The sequence below is a fragment of the Coffea eugenioides genome, chromosome 11 (genome assembly GCF_003713205.1).
Source record: "Coffea eugenioides isolate CCC68of chromosome 11, Ceug_1.0, whole genome shotgun sequence".
Taxonomy (NCBI): domain Eukaryota; kingdom Viridiplantae; phylum Streptophyta; class Magnoliopsida; order Gentianales; family Rubiaceae; genus Coffea; species Coffea eugenioides.
In genome coordinates, this window is record NC_040045.1 from 52943299 (window position 1) to 52961921 (window position 18623).

At 38.2% G+C, this 18623-nt stretch overlaps 4 protein-coding genes across 12 annotated transcripts; 2 read left to right on the forward strand and 2 right to left on the reverse strand.

The window, feature by feature from the left end:
- Nucleotides 1-2591: 2591 nt before the first annotated feature.
- Nucleotides 2592-6935, forward strand: LOC113754373. 8 transcript variants are annotated; one of them, XM_027298771.1, is made up of 6 exons: nucleotides 2609-2674; nucleotides 3650-4066; nucleotides 4277-4750; nucleotides 5277-5393; nucleotides 5478-5855; nucleotides 5956-6275. In XM_027298771.1, the coding sequence occupies exons 3-6, from the start codon at nucleotides 4340-4342 to the stop codon at nucleotides 6052-6054; spliced, it is 1005 nt and encodes a 334-aa protein (XP_027154572.1). In that variant the 5' UTR covers nucleotides 2609-2674; nucleotides 3650-4066; nucleotides 4277-4339; the 3' UTR covers nucleotides 6055-6275. The 8 variants fall into 8 exon arrangements, with proteins under 8 accessions (XP_027154574.1, XP_027154572.1, XP_027154570.1 ...); XM_027298770.1 differs by having other exon boundaries at nucleotides 2638-2674; nucleotides 3371-4066; XM_027298772.1 differs by having other exon boundaries at nucleotides 2639-2674; nucleotides 3910-4066.
- Nucleotides 6936-7429: 494 nt separating this feature from the next.
- LOC113754094 (N-alpha-acetyltransferase MAK3) lies at nucleotides 7430-10798 on the reverse strand. 2 transcript variants are annotated; one of them, XM_027298424.1, is made up of 5 exons: nucleotides 10617-10798; nucleotides 10236-10526; nucleotides 9944-10064; nucleotides 9298-9353; nucleotides 7430-7935 (listed from the first exon to the last, which is right to left on the reverse strand). In XM_027298424.1, exons 2-5 carry the CDS (start codon nucleotides 10443-10445, stop codon nucleotides 7702-7704), a joined length of 621 nt encoding a protein of 206 aa, XP_027154225.1. In that variant the 5' UTR covers nucleotides 10446-10526; nucleotides 10617-10798; the 3' UTR covers nucleotides 7430-7701. The 2 variants fall into 2 exon arrangements, with proteins under 2 accessions (XP_027154225.1, XP_027154226.1); XM_027298425.1 differs by lacking the exon at nucleotides 10617-10798 and having other exon boundaries at nucleotides 9944-10067; nucleotides 10236-10326.
- A 1715-nt stretch (nucleotides 10799-12513) lies between these two features.
- On the forward strand, nucleotides 12514-14977 carry LOC113751208 (cytochrome b-c1 complex subunit Rieske-4, mitochondrial-like). Its single transcript, XM_027295134.1, has 2 exons — nucleotides 12514-12828; nucleotides 14015-14977. Exons 1-2 carry the CDS (start codon nucleotides 12600-12602, stop codon nucleotides 14656-14658), a joined length of 873 nt encoding a protein of 290 aa, XP_027150935.1. The 5' UTR covers nucleotides 12514-12599; the 3' UTR covers nucleotides 14659-14977.
- Nucleotides 14978-15135: 158 nt separating this feature from the next.
- Nucleotides 15136-17237, reverse strand: LOC113751206 (protein COFACTOR ASSEMBLY OF COMPLEX C SUBUNIT B CCB1, chloroplastic). Its single transcript, XM_027295133.1, has 4 exons — nucleotides 16678-17237; nucleotides 15941-16071; nucleotides 15638-15790; nucleotides 15136-15514 (listed from the first exon to the last, which is right to left on the reverse strand). Exons 1-4 carry the CDS (start codon nucleotides 17221-17223, stop codon nucleotides 15328-15330), a joined length of 1017 nt encoding a protein of 338 aa, XP_027150934.1. The 5' UTR covers nucleotides 17224-17237; the 3' UTR covers nucleotides 15136-15327.
- Nucleotides 17238-18623: the final 1386 nt, after the last annotated feature.

Here is an 18623-nt window from a genome sequence, read left to right on the forward strand (position 1 = left end):
AGAAATGACAAAATTATGAAAGAGTAAAAAGATGGAAAAAGACAATGAGTAGACAGATGTGAGTAGTATGGAGAAATTGTAAAAAAATCATTAAATAGGGAGAAAATAGAAGTAGAAAGCCATTAGACAGAGAATGCCAAGTTGTTTAATTAGATAAGGATTTTGGACATAGAATATTAAGTTGTTTAATTAGATAAGAATTTTGAATATAATTAACAAACAATAATAGATTTGGTAGATAAGATAAAGTAGTTGAAGTAAATCTCTTGATTCTTATCAAATTAAGCATTCAGTTACGATTCTTGTACTGAAAAAAAATACATACAAATTCAGCACCACTTAATAAGTTCAGCAGAAAAATTTTTATTTATCAAACACCAAAAACATCTGAATGTCTGAATGAATTCAGTTTCAGCACTTTTTTATGTTATCAAACAGACACTGGGTGTTTAAAATTCAGAGGAACCAAATCGTCATTTGTTTCATTAGTAAAATGTGGGGTTTTCATGTAGTTTGTAGCAAATCCGGTAGGGCACTTGGGTCCGTCATTCATTCGCCTTTCAAGTAGACCATGAGAGGGAGATTTGGAGATAGAGGCTAGTTTAGAAGTAGACTTTGTGGAGGTTCGCCTGAAATAACTCCGCCTCGAATGACAATCATCCGATTCCTCCTCAGATAGAATATCTGGAAAAGTGGCGGGCGTCGCTTTGATGACTCGGGTTTTTTCTTCCTCTTCCTCTTCCTCTTAAAAAATCTCCCTAACTCTTCAAATATATCAGAGTTTTCGATCACGAATTTGGCCATCTTAGTAAGGATCTTTTCGTTCGTGGGTTGAGAATTTTGTCTAGATTCCTCTGCATCCAAAGTGGTCTCGTGTTTGTTATCAGCATCAGTCTCGAGTTTAGCCCGAGAAGTTTTCCGACATTTTGATTGTGTAGATATTATGGTAAACGAACTATCGTTCCCACAGATGACATCAATTGAATAAATGAATTCTTGATGAATAATGCGATGTCACCAAAGACCAGCTCGCCTGTAAAATTTCAAATGGTTGTGGCTTTGCCCCCAATCTCATTCTGATGCTAAAGTCATAAATAGTTTGAAAGTTGAATGTATGGGTTAGATTGCATACCTTGCGTGGAAGTGTTAGATAAGTATTTATAGTAGATGAGTTTGTAGATAAAATGATGAGATCTACCCATTATCAGCCATCATGAGATAGTTTAGAGTGACAGTGTCAGGTGTAGGTCTGAACAGTAAGGTGGTTGTGCGGTTACATCACTCCATCAGTTACAAATCATCCAAATAACCAAAATATCGGTTGTCTTGGGTAAAGGAGTACGCGATGTGAAACGACTTTTCAAGGTGATTTCGATAATCATCTCGTCAAATATGCCCAAGACGAGATGTCTCCTGTAAAAAATGAATGAACAGGATTGACAAGTCTAGGCAGGACGAGATGTCCATGAGTAGCATATTATTTGTATTTACTACTATTTAATAGGCAGTCATACATGGGAAATAAATAAACACAAAGCAATTTTAATTTTAGAAAAGGATAATTAAAAAGTAGAGAAAAACAATCGAAATGGGTCACACAAGAACTTAAAACCTATGCAAGAAAGAAGATGGGCCACAACACAACTAGAGGTAACTAGAACCATGAATAGTCCCTAATGAGGTAAAAAGGTAGTACAACTATCATATGAAATTACTGCAATAGTCAAGACGGGGATGGACTAAAGGAACTTCAACTTAAGCAGAAGAAAGTGAAAAATAGAAGGTTTTGTTTGGGAGTTGAGGATTTGGATAGAAAAGAAAGGAAAAGGAGAGAATGTTTAGTTTTTCTTTGTTTTTTAGTTTTTAGTAAGAAAGAAAAGAAAGGAAATGGGAAGATTCAAAATGATGAATAGTAGGTAAAACTTTTTCTCCTAAATTGGACCAAAATGGAGAGAAATTTTGAGGAAGCTTGTCAAATTTTTTTAAAATGCCTATTTTTTCTTAAAAATGTTTTGAATAAATATTTAATGATTTTCATATCTAAAATCATTTCACTAATTCTCAAAACTGCCAAACAACATAAATAATCGCTTATCTTTTCTTCTATTATCTCATAATTTAAGTTTCCCTTATTTTTATTTATTTTCTATCTAAGCTTCCAAAGTAAAACCTTGTTTAATAATTCAATTCAACACTTAAATTTAATGGATTCAAATTTTAACATATTTAGACTATTTGATAACAAAAAATTGAATATCTAAATTAATTAAGTGGCACTGTATTTTCTAGATAAAACTTGCTCCTAAAATTAAGTAATAAACTATTCACTTATCACTGAATATGATATGCATCCAAATATATTAAATTTAATAATTCAATAATTTAATGAATTTAAATTTCAGATTTTGTATTTTAATTTTTAGGTTTCAATTTTATCAAACACGCCCTAAGCCAAAATGTCCGAACAAATTGAAAGGATGAAATGGTAATTACGGGACCACACCAGACGAGCCGTGCTGCTGAGACACGGACGACCCCACTCCTTTTATTTATTTATTTATTTTTTCCCTCTTTGGCGTATCAAAAGAAAAATTCCATCTAGGAGTGGCGGTAATGGCCGACGGCGGCGGATGGCGGAGGTGGACAACTGCCTGCTGATTACCGAGTTGGTGAGGTGAGAATTCCATTTCAAAAGCCACCCCTGCTGCCCACCATCTTTATTTTTTATTTTGTACTTTTTCCCTTCTTTCACGAGACTGCAAAAGTGAAGCATGTTTTTCCCATTATTAGTTGAGGAGTACCAATTAGTGTAGTAGTAGAATAGTATTAGCAAGTTTCTGCATCATCATTTAAGTTCACTGCTACAAGAATAGCAGCAATAGCTACAGTCATCAGTCTTCGAACTCAGCATTATATAAGTATGATATTGTGAAATTCACGTTTATTTGGAAAGACTTGGAAGACATCGATCATTTTTCTTATTACATTCAAGTTAATTATCGGGTTAGGGTTGAGTTAATTTATGAGCCATAGGCCTCACTCCATCCATTACAAGCAGATCAGAATAGTGCTCCTGTGGTGGTGTGGTAGAGAAGTTACAATAAAAGAAAGGAAACACGAGACTTGTAACCACCGGAGTCAAATAGCTAGTTAAACTTATTGTGCAGTTTGTGTTTATATATATATATGTGTGTGTGTGTGTGTGTGTATTTATTTGTTCGTCTTTCCATTTTAATGAATCTCAGCATACAACTGGCTTTGCTGCAACTTTCTTCCTGCATGCTGTTAATGCCTGCGTGTGATTTATGAGCTTTGTATGTGCTTCCGTTCCAAGACAGATGCTGTGACCACATCTTACTTTCCCATTCAGATCTCGTTCTATTAGCTCAGGATGCTAATTGTTGTCTGTACCAAAAATTTGCTAGTCAGTGGATCCTTTCAATTCGAAGTCACGGTGTAAAAAATTTTCAGCTTCTGCATGCAGGCAAAATATGTCGCCTCATCTTTCTTGTTTCTCTCAGCATTGATGGACTAATGCTTAAAATATATGCCTTTATCCTGGCAATGCTTTGCAGTTTTTGTCCAATAAACAATTTTGCCCCTCTCTTCTGAATTCTCCCACTTTAGATTTTGTGTTTAACTCTCACAGAAATGGAGAAACTATATCTGGGGGTTTGATCTGATACTCTTTTATACGAGGGAGTAAGCCAGCAGGGGTAGCTTCAATAGCCCTCCTAGCCTTTAAACCTTTCTTCTACTCTGTTGGCAAATGATGGTTCAGAAAGCATGTGAAGTTCCATTTACTAAGGATGCTTGTTTCCTCCAAGGCCGAAACCTTGGTTGTTAACTCCTTTTGAATTCTGATACTAGTTTCCCAATCATTACTTCTACGTCTGCATGCTCCCACAGCTACTGTTGTGCAAATACGTGTTGTCCGCAAATGTTTTACCCAATGTTGGAACTTATGGTATAAAAGAATCCTGGAAGCTTGTCATCTACTGTTCCAGTGGGCTAGAAAATGTTGATAAGCTACACACACTGCATGACAAGTTGGGATGGGAAGAAGGTTAGCCTTTTCTGGTTTAGTTCTTGTCTAAACTCTTGGTTTCTGATTTAAAGTGTATAGTCTTCTTCCTTTCAGGCCCATTTTAATTGCTTTATGAGTCTTGTACTTGCAATGAGCTCTTCCAGGAACTTTGCTGCTTCTAGATCTGCTTCTCTGTTATATTGTTTTTCATAATCGTTGAGAGCTAATTTCTTATTCATTTCACAACAGTACATGAAATGGCAAATGATTGAAGCAAAAGAGGTTCAGTCAACTAATCTAGTTACTAACTAGATGCTCTGGCTTCCCAGGAAGTATATTGCATTGGATATTTCCAAAACGACACATATTTCTCAGCGCTGGTCAAACTTCTGCTTATGCTCATCTGCTTGTGGTGCCATGGCCTCCCCCTTTACAAATGTTGCTTTTGCTCCATCTTCTGATGGAGTAGAAAATTTTGCTTGCAAGGATAAACTTTCAGGCTATATATTCATGTGCAATGGAAAAACAAAAGCTGATTGCTACAGGTATAGAGTTTTCGGGCTTCCTGCAGCTAGATTGAATGTTGTTAAGAAAATCAGACCCTGCATGACGTTGTTCTTGTTTGACTTTGAGTTGAAACTTCTTTATGGTGTTTACTGTGCAACTTCTAATGGAGGACTTGGAATTGAGCCAACTGCTTTCCGAGGGAAATTTTTAGCACAGGTACAAATTTATCGTTTTCTTTCTTTCTATTCCTTTTGCTTCACAGGCTAGATCCATTCAAATGTTGAAACTTAAGAGATTGTAGAACTACTTGTCCTAAGACTGCAGGTTTTACCTGTCGTCTTAGTCTGCTGATATTTTTTAACAAGGACTTCAATGGGAGCACCTACATTTTTTTTTGGTAATCTCCCACCCCTCCCCACACCCTTTGCACCCCCCAATTGCTAGGCCCAGGATTCAAACCCTGAACCTAACAGTGGGTAGAACTCTAAGAGCCCTCCCCTGGTCACTGTACCAACGCCTGTGGTTCAATGGAAGCACCTACTAGTTGTTCTCTTTCCCATGATCTTTATTTATTGTATTAACCAGGTGTTGAACGTTTCAAGTTGAACCTTTTCAGGATTAGTTCATCTAAAATCTAGCCGCCTTTCAAGGCAGTTTTGTTTGGTTTATGCTTTCATTTCTAATCAAGTTTGTGTAGGCCTCTTAATCCATGGACTTATCTACTTGTTTTGTTTTTCAATAGGTAAGGTTTGAGATATTCAAGGATTGCTTGCCTTTGCCTGAGAGTGCCTTTAAGCATGTTATTAAAGATAACTACAATGCAGGTTCCAAATTCAAACAAGAGCTGAGTAATGAACAGGTGGTGTTGTATTTACATTGTTTATTTCCTTTATTTTTTAGGGCATTTGTTTCCACTGCTCGCTTATCAATTAATGCTTTGCAGGTGACTAATCTGATGTCATTGTTTCGTCCAATACTGACAATTCCAGTACCATTTTCAAATATATTGCCTGAAGCTGAAGTTTCTGCTTCATATGATCGATATGTAGTAAAACGGATACTTAATCGTTCAGGACAGCCAAGCAATTATCATTGTAGTCAGCCTGCTCACCACCCATGTAGCGAAAATGACATTTCTGTGATTGCGAACGATACATATGCTTTCCCGTTTGATGCTATTTCAGCTACTGACGCTTCAGTACCAGCATATGCTCAAGTTCCGTCACATGTTTCTGGACCTTCATATGGAAATGCTTATGCATCATCATCATCAGGAGCTGCTGCTTACTGGACAACTGAGGCTTCTCAAAGCCTTTATCAGGTAAATTCAGCTGCTAATCAGATGTGGTAGTGGATATGCTTGTCAAGCTGCTTCTGTCACTAAAGAAATGTTAAAAGCCTATGGTCAAGTGTCTTACCAGGTACCAGCATCACTGTACGAGGCAGTATATCGTCCTACTTCAAATGAAACCTTAGCTTCTTGGATGGCAACTACAGCAGCACCTAACAAACTAAATTAAGTCCTTGCTTATTCTTCTTACATGTTGTGTAGTTGAGCAATTATATACATGCTTTTGGTGTTGTTTTTAATGCTGTGCAAGCACTCACTACAGGCCAAGTAGGTGAACTGGAGCAGAATTTACAGTCTATAGGTGTTGCAAGTCGTATGTGCCTGCCCAATACTTTAAAGATTCAAGTTTGAGCTACATAGAAACACAAGTGATTGAATCTGTTTACACTAGTGGGGCCATTTGGTTACCATAATTTGCAATATATATATATATATTCAGCTTGAATCATGTACATATTTTTAACTATATTTTTATTTCACATATATCCATCACATAAAGTGCTACAGTGTTATTCCAAATATCCCCCTATCCAAACTGTTTTTTATATAGTGCATCTTTCTTTGTTTCTTTTCTTGTTGGCTTTTAAGCCTTGGCACTATTTTGGTAGATTTTTGGCACTCCTGCCAATGGCTTGGGGCAAGACCTTACAGATGAAGAGCGCGAGTTTAAATTGTGCATTAGGTGAAAATGATGACTCTGGAGCAGAGAAGAATTTAAGTGGCCCGACAGAATTAAGCGGAGCATAACGAAGTTGGGGACCTCTTTCAGTTTAACCAGGAAATCGCGATGGAAGAATGTGCTTGATTCGTAGGACAGGATATTATTTAACCATTATGAGAGTTTTTTTACCTTATTTTGTAGTTCAGGGAAGATCCCAAATCTTATTAGGGCAAAAGAGAAAAGTGAGAGCTTTGGAATCGCTAGAGATGTCATTGAGCATGTAATCACCTGATTAATGTCTCCATTGAGTATGTTGTCTTGACTCTCTTGTTGACCGGACAACTTAATTCGTCATTGCTTAAGATGGATTTTGTAGTAGGATAAACTGATTGGGATCAAGCATAATAACAGTAATTGAGTATGTAGTATTTACAGATAAAAGTTTTTAGTCATTAGGGAAAAATCAACATACTCAATGGAATATCCAGTTACTTGAAAAAAGGGTCTCAATGGAATATGGTTGTGAATGAACATGGGAAAAATTTCAAATTTTGGTTCAAGATGAAGAGCACTAAAAGGAAGATGGGTTTTTGTGGCATAGTACTATTTTTTAAATAGTCATATAAAACATCTCTAATATCTTAACTAAAGCAATCATGGATCTTTGCTGGTTTCTGACTTGCGAGGCCTCTCCTTTTTCCCTTTTGCTGCACAATCTCCTTTGAACCCAAAACAGCCATATATACAAGTCTTTGCAGCATATAAAGAAGCTAAAAGCTTTTACTTTAAAAAAAAAATGCAGAAGAAGAAGAAGCTAAAAGAGCCTTGTACCATTTGGTCGAGCGTTTCTAGACCATCCGTCCACACATCACACCAATGATCGAATAGGTGATTGCTTGTCAAGGAAGTTCATTCAATCTAAGTTTAGATGAGGGGACATAGTCCGAATTGTATGATACTCTGGACACTTTACAGCGTAATAAGGGACCATTTACAACCATGAATCTGGTCATTTGATTACAGTACGCAAAGACAAAAACAGCCAAATACAATCCTATAATTATATATTCCAGAGATCTATCAATTGACTTGCTTGCAGTATAAAAATAGTGGAAGGTCATAAAGACAAAGAAACTGAAAAAGGTTCACTAGTTATCATTCAGCAGAGGTTTCCTCGTTTTGTTGATCGCTACCCAGTTCGTAGGTCCCAAATCCCAGTTTCATAATTGACTGATGCTGGTGTGCCTCTGGCCGGGGAAACAACAGCTTGAGCCGGAAAGCATCAACTCCGTTCAAATAATACCGGAAAAGCCTCTTTGCCCTGATGAAACCAAGACGGCCATATAGAGCCAGTGCTCCTTTATTTGTAACTTCTGCTTCCAAGGTCACCTTCAAAAGATTGCGAGCAAGTATGAGCCACAAATGCAATGCCACATCCATTCATGTAAAATACTAGGTTATCAATCAGGGGAAAAAAATGTGTTTCTGGGAACCATCAAAATAAATCAACCACTACGCCCAAAAAAATTTTTTTTTAGGTTTTTAGGAAGAGGAGGGGGGGGGGGTGGGGAAGAAAAAATTTACAAAAGATGTAAAAGCCCTAGGCTCTAATTAGAAACATACAACAATGATTAAGCCATTAGGAGTTTCCTCTAAAACTAAATACTTCCTGTGAAATGGAAGTTCTTCACCCCTTACCCTAGCCCAGCCAAAAGAAAAACAGACATAAAGGAACACTAGAATCACTCTGTCCAGTACTCTCAAAAATTTCTAGCCCCAAAAAAAAAAAAAAAAAAAAAAAAAAACCTCTCTTCCACTTTTCACCCAAAATGCTAATGGTCATTTTCTGCCAAAATCAACAACCAAAATGCAAACAGATATTTCATTGATATCAGATCAGCTGCTAATCTAAACGGGTGCATGACATCTGTTCAAGATATATCCAATGCTTGACTTGTCCTAAACCAAGTCAACAAAGCAAAGAAACCTCCTAGTCAACAAAGAAAAGGAACCTGTCAAAGATGCTTTGCATATCCAATAGTGTTGACAACCATGTCTAGATGACCAATTAGTCCGTTTAAAAACAGAAAAAGGAAAATTATATCAGGAAACCAATGACAGTTCTCCCTCTCTCTCTCTCTCTCTCTATTTGGGATAAGCTCAACAATTGAATAAATAAGACAACTTCCTCGTGCCATCCAAAGCTAGTAGTTGCCAAAAGCTATCAGAACTACTGGTGTAATGTGTGTGTGTATATATATGTGTGTACGTGAGGGAAAGCATGCAGTAACGAAAGAAGGGTATATTAATCAAAGACAGAGTCGAGTATGGTTATGATTCTTTAATTGCAGTATAAAAGGTTACCATGAGCCCCAACTATTCTAGCCTCAGTCAAATACTAGAGGTTTGATAAGTGGCATGATTAACAAGCACCATGCAGCTAAAAATCACCCCCTTTCCCTCCCAAGACGCCAAAAGGTGGATCGCTAGATTAATACATTCCTGGTACCATAAGCTTTGTACTTGCTGGGGAGAATTTACTGAGAATCCCCAGACTGAAGCTGAAAGTTTTCCACTACTAAAGTGATCTCCCAGTTATATTCCCTACATTTCCCTTTTGTTTTTATTTTCCAACAATACAATTTCCTTTGCGCTGCAAAGAAGAGTAGAAAGCCATAATGCATTAGCGAAGGCCAAAAAAGAAAAAGAAAAAAAAAGCAAATTCCAAATGCAGCAGGACCAGTGACATACCTCTTCGCACCCTGAATCCATCATTACTCTAATGGATCGAGTAACAAGCTCTGTAGCTGCAATATGAAAGTATCTTTAGTTTTGCAGGCAAGTAAAAGGTGCTGTTCCAAGTGATATTGAAGAAGCAGAATAAAAACACTGATTCACATGTGCAACCAATCACATCACTAAGCAACTTTTAAGCAGATAATAGTGATGTGCCATACTATTTCTATCGTTGACTATAAATGGTCAGGAGTAGGGAGTTGAGATATGCTTGTGACAGCTCAATGAAATGTAAGGTGCAACTAAATCAAGTTCAGTTCATCCCAGATTTAGGGACCTGCAAAGGGGGTTTGGCGGGAAGGGAATGGTAAGGAGAGTAAGTAAAACTGAAAGCTGGAAAAGTTGGGGTTCATGAAGTTGTACGTGTTCATGATTAGCAGCTCTGAACTCTTAAGTGCTTTAGTCATTTATTAGACGAACGGCCAAACTGCTGACAAGCAACTTAACAAAGTAAGAGATGCAAACGGTTAAGAGAATCAACCAAAGACTCTAGATCATGCCAAATAATGCGTTTCCAGCAAGAGAGGGAAACATAGAATTGCAGGTGGTGAGCAGAGAAGATGAAGTAAAGAAAAAGAAAAAGAGGGGGGGGGGCGCTTACCGATGCCTCTGCCCCTGTAAGGCTTAAGTACAACAAGCATAGCAATGTAGCCTCTCAAAGTATTCCGGTGCTCTCCCATTTTGCACACCACAGTCCCCACACATTTACCATCATGGAAGGCCTACTAACCAATTATAAGCACCCAATTACCAGGTTTGTGCTGCCGGCTCTTTGATAATTACGGGTAACAATATCCATATTGATTAAGATAAGGAAACGGTAGAGAGATGAAGGGAAAACATTATATATTTCAGGGAAAAAAAATAAAAGGGAGAGAGAGAACGATACGAACTAGAAAGGAGAGTTGGGGCCAGAGATAGACGAAGTAGCGATAAGTGAAGATGGAGTAGGGTTCACTGAGTTCTTGGTCAACAAGATTCATGATAAGCGGCAGGTGATGTTCTCCGCCGTAGCTCACATATTCTATTTCCGAACCCTCCTGCAGCCCCTCCGCCTCTTCTTTTTTGTCTTCTTGATTTGTATTTTTCTTGTTGGACTCCATTCAATGACCGGGTGTCCGAATACAACAGCTCAGGACAAAGGAATAACAACACAGATGCAAATATACACCCAAATGAAGGACCTAATCATAAAACAAAACTAGCACAAGTAGGATATGATTCCAAGAAAACAGGCAATGAAAGGATTCAAGAAGGTGCTTTGATTCTTGAACCTGTGGCTGTGGTGGGAAAGGAGAACTGAGCTGCAGTTGCCGATCCCTCTTTTATTTTTGAAGATCAAATTCTCCTATTCCACTCCACTTCACTCCAGTCACCACTTCTTCTTCTTCCCAAGCACAAGAGGGTTTAGGGTTGTGGGGGGATTCCTAGGAATTGAGAGGAGAAACCGGGATTGGTAAGGGACCACAGGGATTTGTGTATTAAAAAAAAAATTGAAAGACGATTTATTACTGCCCAGTAAACACAAAATTGAACACGTCGCAAAAAAGGTTTGGCTGGACCTGGTTTTTTTTTTTTTTTTTTTGTCTGCAACAATAGATGCACTATAACCTAAACTAGCCTACTCTAGGGGAAAGGGGCAAGGGAGATGGTCAACTAAGACCAGCCACATATTGTGACAAATTTGAGGAAGGCAGGGTTTGAACCCCGGGAGATGGTCAACTAAGACCAGCCACATATTGTAACAAATTTGAGGGAGGCAGGGTTTGAACCCCTGATCTCCAGCACCACCAAAGAGGGTGATGACCACTAGACCAAATGGACCACCCACTGGTTACTCCTACCAAAAAGAAAGAGGAGGAAAAAGTAGTAAATCTACGTATAAGGGGTATGATGAAATTATAATCTCCTACCATGGAAAACTGGAAAAGGTGTGAAATTGTGAGAAAGGTCGTTGGAAAAAAAATATTTTGTATATATGTCCCATTGAATTGCTACTTTCTCAAATTTTTATTAAAAAAATATACTTTAGCGATTTGATATATGTAAAGTAAAAAATTAATTGAGAAATATACTCACATAAAAAAAATTTTGTCGAATATTATAAGAAAAAATCGTTCAAAATGTTCATCAAATAAATTTTTTATCCTTCATTTTTAAAATAATAACATTACATTCCTAACAAAATCAAGTCAGTAAAATTTAATTCCAATTCAAGTTTTCCACCATTTTTCCTTAAATCTATTATATGATCCGTACATAATCATTTTTATAGAAGTAAACAAGTTAGATCCCACGTACAATTAAACAGATGATGCGCTATACCTTCATTTTTATCCTTAAAAATATAGGATCTAATATGAATTATATTCATTTTCCCCCAAAAAATATGAGATATGACCCAATCCACGTTCATTTGCCAGTGGGAAAAGTGTTGTCTGACCTTTTTATACATTATGAAACAATTGTAAGTACGAGAGTCACGTGGTGATTTTGGACTGAAAAATAGACGAGTAGGCTTGTTCGGATAATGATTTTCCCAAAAAAAAAATTTATATTTTTCGTGGGCACATTTTCTAATCAAATTTTTATCTTACATACATCAAATATATTTTACTACAAAAATTTTTAAAAATAGCAATTCAAACAAAGTTACATGGTGATTTTGGACTGAAAAATGGTCGAGTAACCTTGTTCGGATAATGATTTTCCCCAAAAAAAATTTTATATTTTTCGTGGGCACATTTTCTAATCAATTTTTTACCTTACATACATCAAATATATTTTTCTACAAAAATTTCTAAAAATAGCAATTCAAACAATTAGAATTGAGACTAAATTTTATTAATTTAAATTTATAAGAAATGTAAAATTAATATACTATTTTAAAAACAAATGACAAAAAAAAATCATCTACTATTCCACTGAATAAAGGTCGAGTAGTCGTCCGTAAATTTATGAGGTGTAGACCGTAGACTACTCCTCCTAAGCAGAAGCAGAAAGATGGTGTAGGCCAGGCCAGCGTTGCGTTTGTGAATTATGAAGAATGTTCCAATTTATTTGGCAGCGGTGAGCGGAGGACTAGCCCAGCCGGTAGTAGTACTATTATTATATTAGTAGTAGTTAGAAGAAAGGGTCACTATTTATTTTTTTTTTAAATTCACAATATAATTGTCGGTGCTGATTACTGCCACAGAAAGGTACTCTGCTGCATCAAACAACAACCAATAACGATTATTAACAACCCACGAGTCGACATGCTGCGAATTGGGAGTCGGAGGTTGTCGTCGTCCTCCTCCTCCTCCTCCTCCTCCTGGTTATGGAGGCCAACCCAAGCGGCCGCCCATCCCCTACCTTCCTCCACCAAGGACAACAACCGCCCAGCAGTCCCCCTTCCAGACCACTTTACCTCCAAGTCCAATCCCTTTTTCTCTGCTCCTACTTTCACTCTTCATCCCCGTTTTCACCTTCCACCACCAGCAAGAGGTACCTTTCTCTTTCTCTCTTTTACCTCGCCCTCCCCTTCGCCCCCCCCCCCTCCCGGGGGGGCTGTTTTTTGTTTCACTTCTATTTCTTGTGCAATTTTGGATTTGTCCATCCGATTCATTTTTTTTTCTTTTCCTCCTATGCTCAATGCCTCCCTTCCTAGCTTTAATTTAATTATCTGCATCTTTATTGTTCTTTCACTTCCTCATCTTTGATTGCAAGAATTCCTTCTTCTTCTTGTTCTTTTAAACATGTGTTCATTTATTTATTTTCTCTACTTCTGGCTGCTGTAAGTAGCAAGTGGCTGCTGTAGTAGGAAATCCTTAATCCTGCTTTTATTCTTCTTCTACTTTTTCTTTGGTGTCTTTGCTGGTGCATTTTCGTCTGATTCCTCCTCAGGTTTGATGCCTTCTTGCTTATTTTCTTCTCCCCTTCCGTGTTTCTGTTGTCGTCACTACCTTTTGAGTGAAACTTAAAATGAGTTTGCCAAAAGGGAAATGATTTGAGATGACATGAATGAAAATACATACAATTTGCTCCAAGTGGTTCAAAATTTAGTCCACTAACCAAACACAAAACGAGGAAGGTGATGTTTACATTTGATTTGCTACAAAACATCAGCTGAAATATCTCCGAGGTTCTTGTACTATTCACTGTCTCCCACTTCATGGGGACACATTTATCTCCTTGTTAAAGGATGATCTTGGCAACGTAATCATCATAAGCTAGAAACATACTCTTGTCACAACACTTCTATGCACTTAAGCACAGTGGAGGTGCCAACATCCATTCTTAATTTGCATGCTTCTCCCTTCTAGAGCTTGAGACTTTGTTTCTTCTTCTTCTTCTTGTTTTCAATCGAAATACAAGTGATTACTGAATAAAAGTCCGGAGGAGGTTCATGCCCAGGTTTATTTGCACCGTGACCAGGAATTTTGATATCTTCAAATTTTCAAGTAGGTGTTTCAGAGCAGCAAGTTTTCACTTTTCGTAGTCTGATTAGAATTAGATGGTGTTCTTGGTCTTAGTTTTGGTCTGGAAGCAACTTTTTGCAAGTTTATTAAGCGGACTTATCATTTACAGTCAATCTGCTTTATTGTAACTCCAGGAATGGATCATCAAAGTGATTTCTAATTGTCCATTATGATATGTTGTGTATCTAATTGGCAAATGGTGACCGTTGTAGGCTTCGCTTCCGAGTCCCTCACCCCTAAGAGTGAAAAAAACCTGATGCCTGAAGTTCCAGCAACAGTGGCTGCTATCAAGAATCCATCACCAAAGATAGTTTATGATGAGTACAATCATGAGCGCTACACCCCAGGTGACCCCAGCAAACGGGCCTTTGCCTATTTTGTCTTAACTGGTGGTAGATTTGTATATGCCTCCCTCATCCGCCTCCTTATTCTCAAGTTTGTCCTCAGCATGTCAGCCACTAAGGATGTTCTTGCACTGGCTTCCCTTGAGGTTGATCTCTCTAGCATTGAGCCTGGCACCACTGTTACTGTGAAGTGGCGTGGAAAACCAGTATTTATCAGGCGCAGAACTGAGGAGGATATCAAACTGGCTAATAGTGTTGACGTGCAATCCCTTCGTGACCCGCAGGAAGACTCTGAGAGGACTAAAGATCCAGAATGGCTTGTTGTCATTGGCGTCTGCACTCATCTGGGTTGTATCCCTCTACCAAATGCCGGTGATTTCGGTGGCTGGTTTTGCCCTTGTCATGGTTCCCACTATGACATCTCTGGTAGGATTAGGAAAGGCCCAGCTCCCTACAACCTGGAAGTACCTACTTATACCTTTTTGGATGAGAAAAATTTATTGATTGGTTGAGAACTCGGAAAAAGAGTGATATTTCAGGTATCAAAGATACAAATCCACATCAAGTTTCTGTGATGGGTGTTGCTGATAGTTTATGTTTTCAACCCTCTTCTCTTGGGCATGTTTAGGATTTTTTTTTTGGTATTTTTGATCCTTTTTTATGTTGGACCTGCTCAGCTTCAATAAGCCGTGTTTCCTAATACTCCTGCGTCATGTAACGCGCCAGTTAGTGTGAGATGATTGAAAAGTCGGAGTTTGTTCCTGTTTGCTGTCAAGTTCGCATTTCTGTTTTTTCTTATACAAGATGTTTAATCCGGTTGCATTCGTGCAATTTCTTAATTGCGGCACAGATTTTGACTAATTGGTCTGTTATTAAACTGTCCAAACACATGAACAAGCGTCTCTTTCCAGTATGAAAAATGTTTTTTTTTTAGTTCTGCAGAATGGAGCTTGCGGACGTCATATTTATGTGAAAATCGGGATCCCATCTTTGCCTTATGTGTCAACGGCATTTTTTTGTGACACAATGAAGCTCTCATGGGGAACATGTTGAAACTTGTGGGTGTATAATGAGCTTTCACGGGGGAGTAAATCGAAGTAGGAATGTTGTTCAAATTGCCTTGACCAGTTTGTGAACAAAAGAAGACCATGTTTTGGAGATTTTTATTCACCAAGCTAATCTCATCTCTCAAAGATACCTTTGACATAAATCATTCCCTTCTCCGTCAGCTGAAGCTCCCTTCTCATTCGGTCTACTTGTTGGTCGTCACCTTGAACAATGATCTCTGAAAGGCTTCCATTCTCTGCTACTATCATTTTGACTTTTATCTGTTCCTTCCTGGATGCCCTTGTCCAATAGTATGCGCCTCTGTTTAATTACGAGTTTATTAGATGCTCAAAGTTTGAACACAGAGTTTAAGAATGCAAAGATTACACTTTGGGGGAAGAAAGATGTGGTGAAATAGCAGGAAGGCTGCAATAGAATGCTTACGCTAGGGGGCTTAATGTGGTCAGCCAGAACCAGTTATTGCCTGCGTCTGGAACAGTTATGGTAAGAACGAGGGCAACACTGGCCAGACTTATGCAGGTGCAGAAAGTGAGTAGTGCTGCCTGGCTTCGACTTGGAACCATCATCCCTTCAAACCTTCACCAGTGATAGGAAGAAGAGTTGGAACCTCAAAAATGCACATGTAGAAACTAGTTGAGACAGCTTGAAAGCAGGAAGGACAAGAAGCAATTAACCAAGATGATTTCTAGCCAAGATATTGTCACTGGCTTTTGCTTGCTAACTTACGTAATAGTCTCTCCTCTCTCCAACACCACGAAATTGTTGCGAGCAAAGAAGGACAGAATTGCTCCAGCCACCTGATTGGGCATCAGATTCCCCTCCCCATCTGACACTGCAGTAAATGTCTTCTGAACGATCTAAATTGACCAAAGAGAAAGAACAATCACGCCATCAGCTAGCTAGCTACGCACTCTTAACTGCGACCAAATTGTAGTCAAACACTTACCAGGAAACTGGCTCCTATAACATTTATTCACGAAATGCTAGTAGTACTAAAAATCAACGAAGGGAGCAGGGAGAAAGGTGAGAAACAAAACCAAACAGTGCTGGTGGAAGTATCCATGCTCAGCCAAAGGTGAACCCTGTCGACTGTATCCCTTTTCTCCTCCTCCCAATCCATATATTATACATGTATGTAGTATGTTACTTTGCTGTTTTTAACAACTTTAGCATCAACCAATTAGTTAATACGATATGTAAACAACTCAGACACATAGGTGAAGGTGAGGCTATATGAAGATGGGTCAATGAGGAGTAGTTGCTCCTACCAATCTAAGTACTGTGAAATTACGGTATTCAAAGTTAGCTAGCTAGTTCATGTGCAGCTGCAGATGCAGCTGCAATTAGGGGAGGAGAATACGTACACAGTAGTATATACTGTATGTGTATGTATTAGAACTTAGAAGAAGAGAACACTAGGTAGAAGGTCAGTCTAAAAAACAGAGGCAGTATTCATTATTTACCTTGGATTTGACAGAGCGCTTGATAAGGGACCAAAGGCCGGGAACGGAGATGACAAACAGTCCCAGGGAAGTGTAGTAGCTGGCTTGTGAATAGCCGCCGCCCACGAAGCTGTCGGCGAGGAAGAAGTGTATCGTCATCAGGGGAGGAGAATTCGGATGCTGGAGTCCAAGATGATGCGCTGCTAAAGCTACAGGTACTACTGAAGACGATAGACTTTCGTGAAGCGATGACCGTACTGGAAGAAGAGCTCTGCAGGCAGGGGGATGTGGGTGAAGAAGCCACGGTCGTCGTCTCCCATGAGAACGACGACAAAATCGTCTGGTATTGGGGCGGTAATATTCTTGTATGGCACTTGCTGCTGATGAGTGTAATCTTCGGCCTGCAACAACTATGTCTGCGGCTGCGCTGGTGGTTTTGATTAACTGATTATTATTAGTATTGCGAGGGCGAGAGAGACAAGGAGGAGAGAGCAGCAGAAGCTTCGCTGCCATTTTTTGGCTTCTGTGGTGACTGGTGACGCCAGGACACCCAACACCGCATGACATCCATCCATCTACTTTCCTAGTCCTGGCTGGTGCTCTAGTTTTCACCTTAATTTAGGCAAATTTGCCCGATAACATCTTTTATTCCCACATGCGGCGCCAAAATTTATCCCATTCTCTGTTTTCTACCCACGTACTTTCATCATTTCATGCGCCTCCAAACCAAACTTCCTTTTTTTTAATTTTTTTAAACATGCCTCGTGACATTTTTCCCTTTGGTTGTTAATTGATCACCATTGATTTACAAGCTTATACAATTGCCTCCGGGTTTTTTTTTTTTTTGGGGGGGGAGGCGAGGGTGGGAGGTCTATCTCTATACCATAATTGCGTGATGAGATGATTAATTATCGAAAAAGCAATTATTTAAGGTATGATTAATATCCGATCACGATTATGTAATTTTTTTTTATAGAACTTTGAATTTTTTTTCCCAATTTCACTTCCCAATCTTAATTCCTCTTTTGTGTATAATTTTTCATTTAAATTATTTTGTGTATTTGTAAATTAAACTCTCGCCAATACCTATAAAGGTCAATACAAAATCCAATTCGATGCTTTCTATTTTCTAATTCTTTAATTTAAGGAAAACATTACTTGAACAACATAAAAATCAAAAAATTAATTTTAATATTTCAAATAAAATTTTTAAATAAATTTTCAAACAAAGCTATTAATCAATTTTGAATAATGGTAGTGTGACGGGACCTCTAATGCCCCAAAAACTAATATATTAGTGTGTTTTCATCACCAAAAATACTTAATTTTTAGGGTTAATTGCATCCACCTCCCTAGTGTTTTAACCAAGTTATCGCTAGATCCCTGAGGTTTAGAATATTACATTCCGCCCTTTTACCTAACAAATTTCAAATGGTGTTAAATATTTACCTGTAATTACTAGGGTACCCTGTGTCAATCTAGATTAAAGTATAAAATGAAACAAAGGAGTAGTCAAAAGTAGAAATGAAACAAATGAGTGTGAGTGATACTGGCTACCTACTATTACTTTTACCGCAACCAACAGCAAATATTTGTTGCTGGCAAAATTACTTAGAGCTAGGAGAGACGAAAAGGAACAAAAAATAATTGATGATTATTTTTTCAAAGAATTGGAAGCGCACTTGCGAGACTCTTAACTTTACAGAATCTCCTAAACTGGCTCGCTGACCATTTCAACCATCCAAGCCTCTCCCCAATTGCTTCCCACAGTAACAATAACAAGGAAAAAAACTAATCTACCTGCTTAAGAAACCTGCATTTAACTGTATACTGAACTATCCAATATGGAAAATGAATTGCCTTACACCCCATTAGCGATTAGGCTCCGCATTTGATAGCACTATTAATTTCTATGTATTTGCAAATTTGAGTAAGTTGGGCTTCTTATGCTTTTATATTGATTGAAA

Coding starts and splice junctions, on each gene's coding strand:
- LOC113754373 (XM_027298767.1), top strand. CDS start 2,631: ATGGCGGAGGTGGACAACTGCCTGCTGATTACCGAGTTGGTGAG. Junction 4,751..5,276: donor GAGGGAAATTTTTAGCACAG/GTACAAATTTAT, acceptor GTTTTTCAATAG/GTAAGGTTTGAGATATTCAA. Junction 5,394..5,477: donor AAGAGCTGAGTAATGAACAG/GTGGTGTTGTAT, acceptor AATGCTTTGCAG/GTGACTAATCTGATGTCATT.
- LOC113754094 (XM_027298424.1), bottom strand. CDS start 10,445: ATGGAGTCCAACAAGAAAAATACAAATCAAGAAGACAAAAAAGAAGAG. Junction 10,065..10,235: donor GGCCCCAACTCTCCTTTCTA/GTTCGTATCGTT, acceptor ATTGGTTAGTAG/GCCTTCCATGATGGTAAATG. Junction 9,354..9,943: donor TTACAGGGGCAGAGGCATCG/GTAAGCGCCCCC, acceptor TTCATATTGCAG/CTACAGAGCTTGTTACTCGA.
- LOC113751208 (XM_027295134.1), top strand. CDS start 12,600: ATGCTGCGAATTGGGAGTCGGAGGTTGTCGTCGTCCTCCTCCTCCTCC. Junction 12,829..14,014: donor CCTTCCACCACCAGCAAGAG/GTACCTTTCTCT, acceptor TGACCGTTGTAG/GCTTCGCTTCCGAGTCCCTC.
- LOC113751206 (XM_027295133.1), bottom strand. CDS start 17,223: ATGTCATGCGGTGTTGGGTGTCCTGGCGTCACCAGTCACCACAGAAGC. Junction 16,072..16,677: donor AGCGCTCTGTCAAATCCAAG/GTAAATAATGAA, acceptor TGGTCAATTTAG/ATCGTTCAGAAGACATTTAC. Junction 15,515..15,637: donor ACCACATTAAGCCCCCTAGC/GTAAGCATTCTA, acceptor GTAATTAAACAG/AGGCGCATACTATTGGACAA.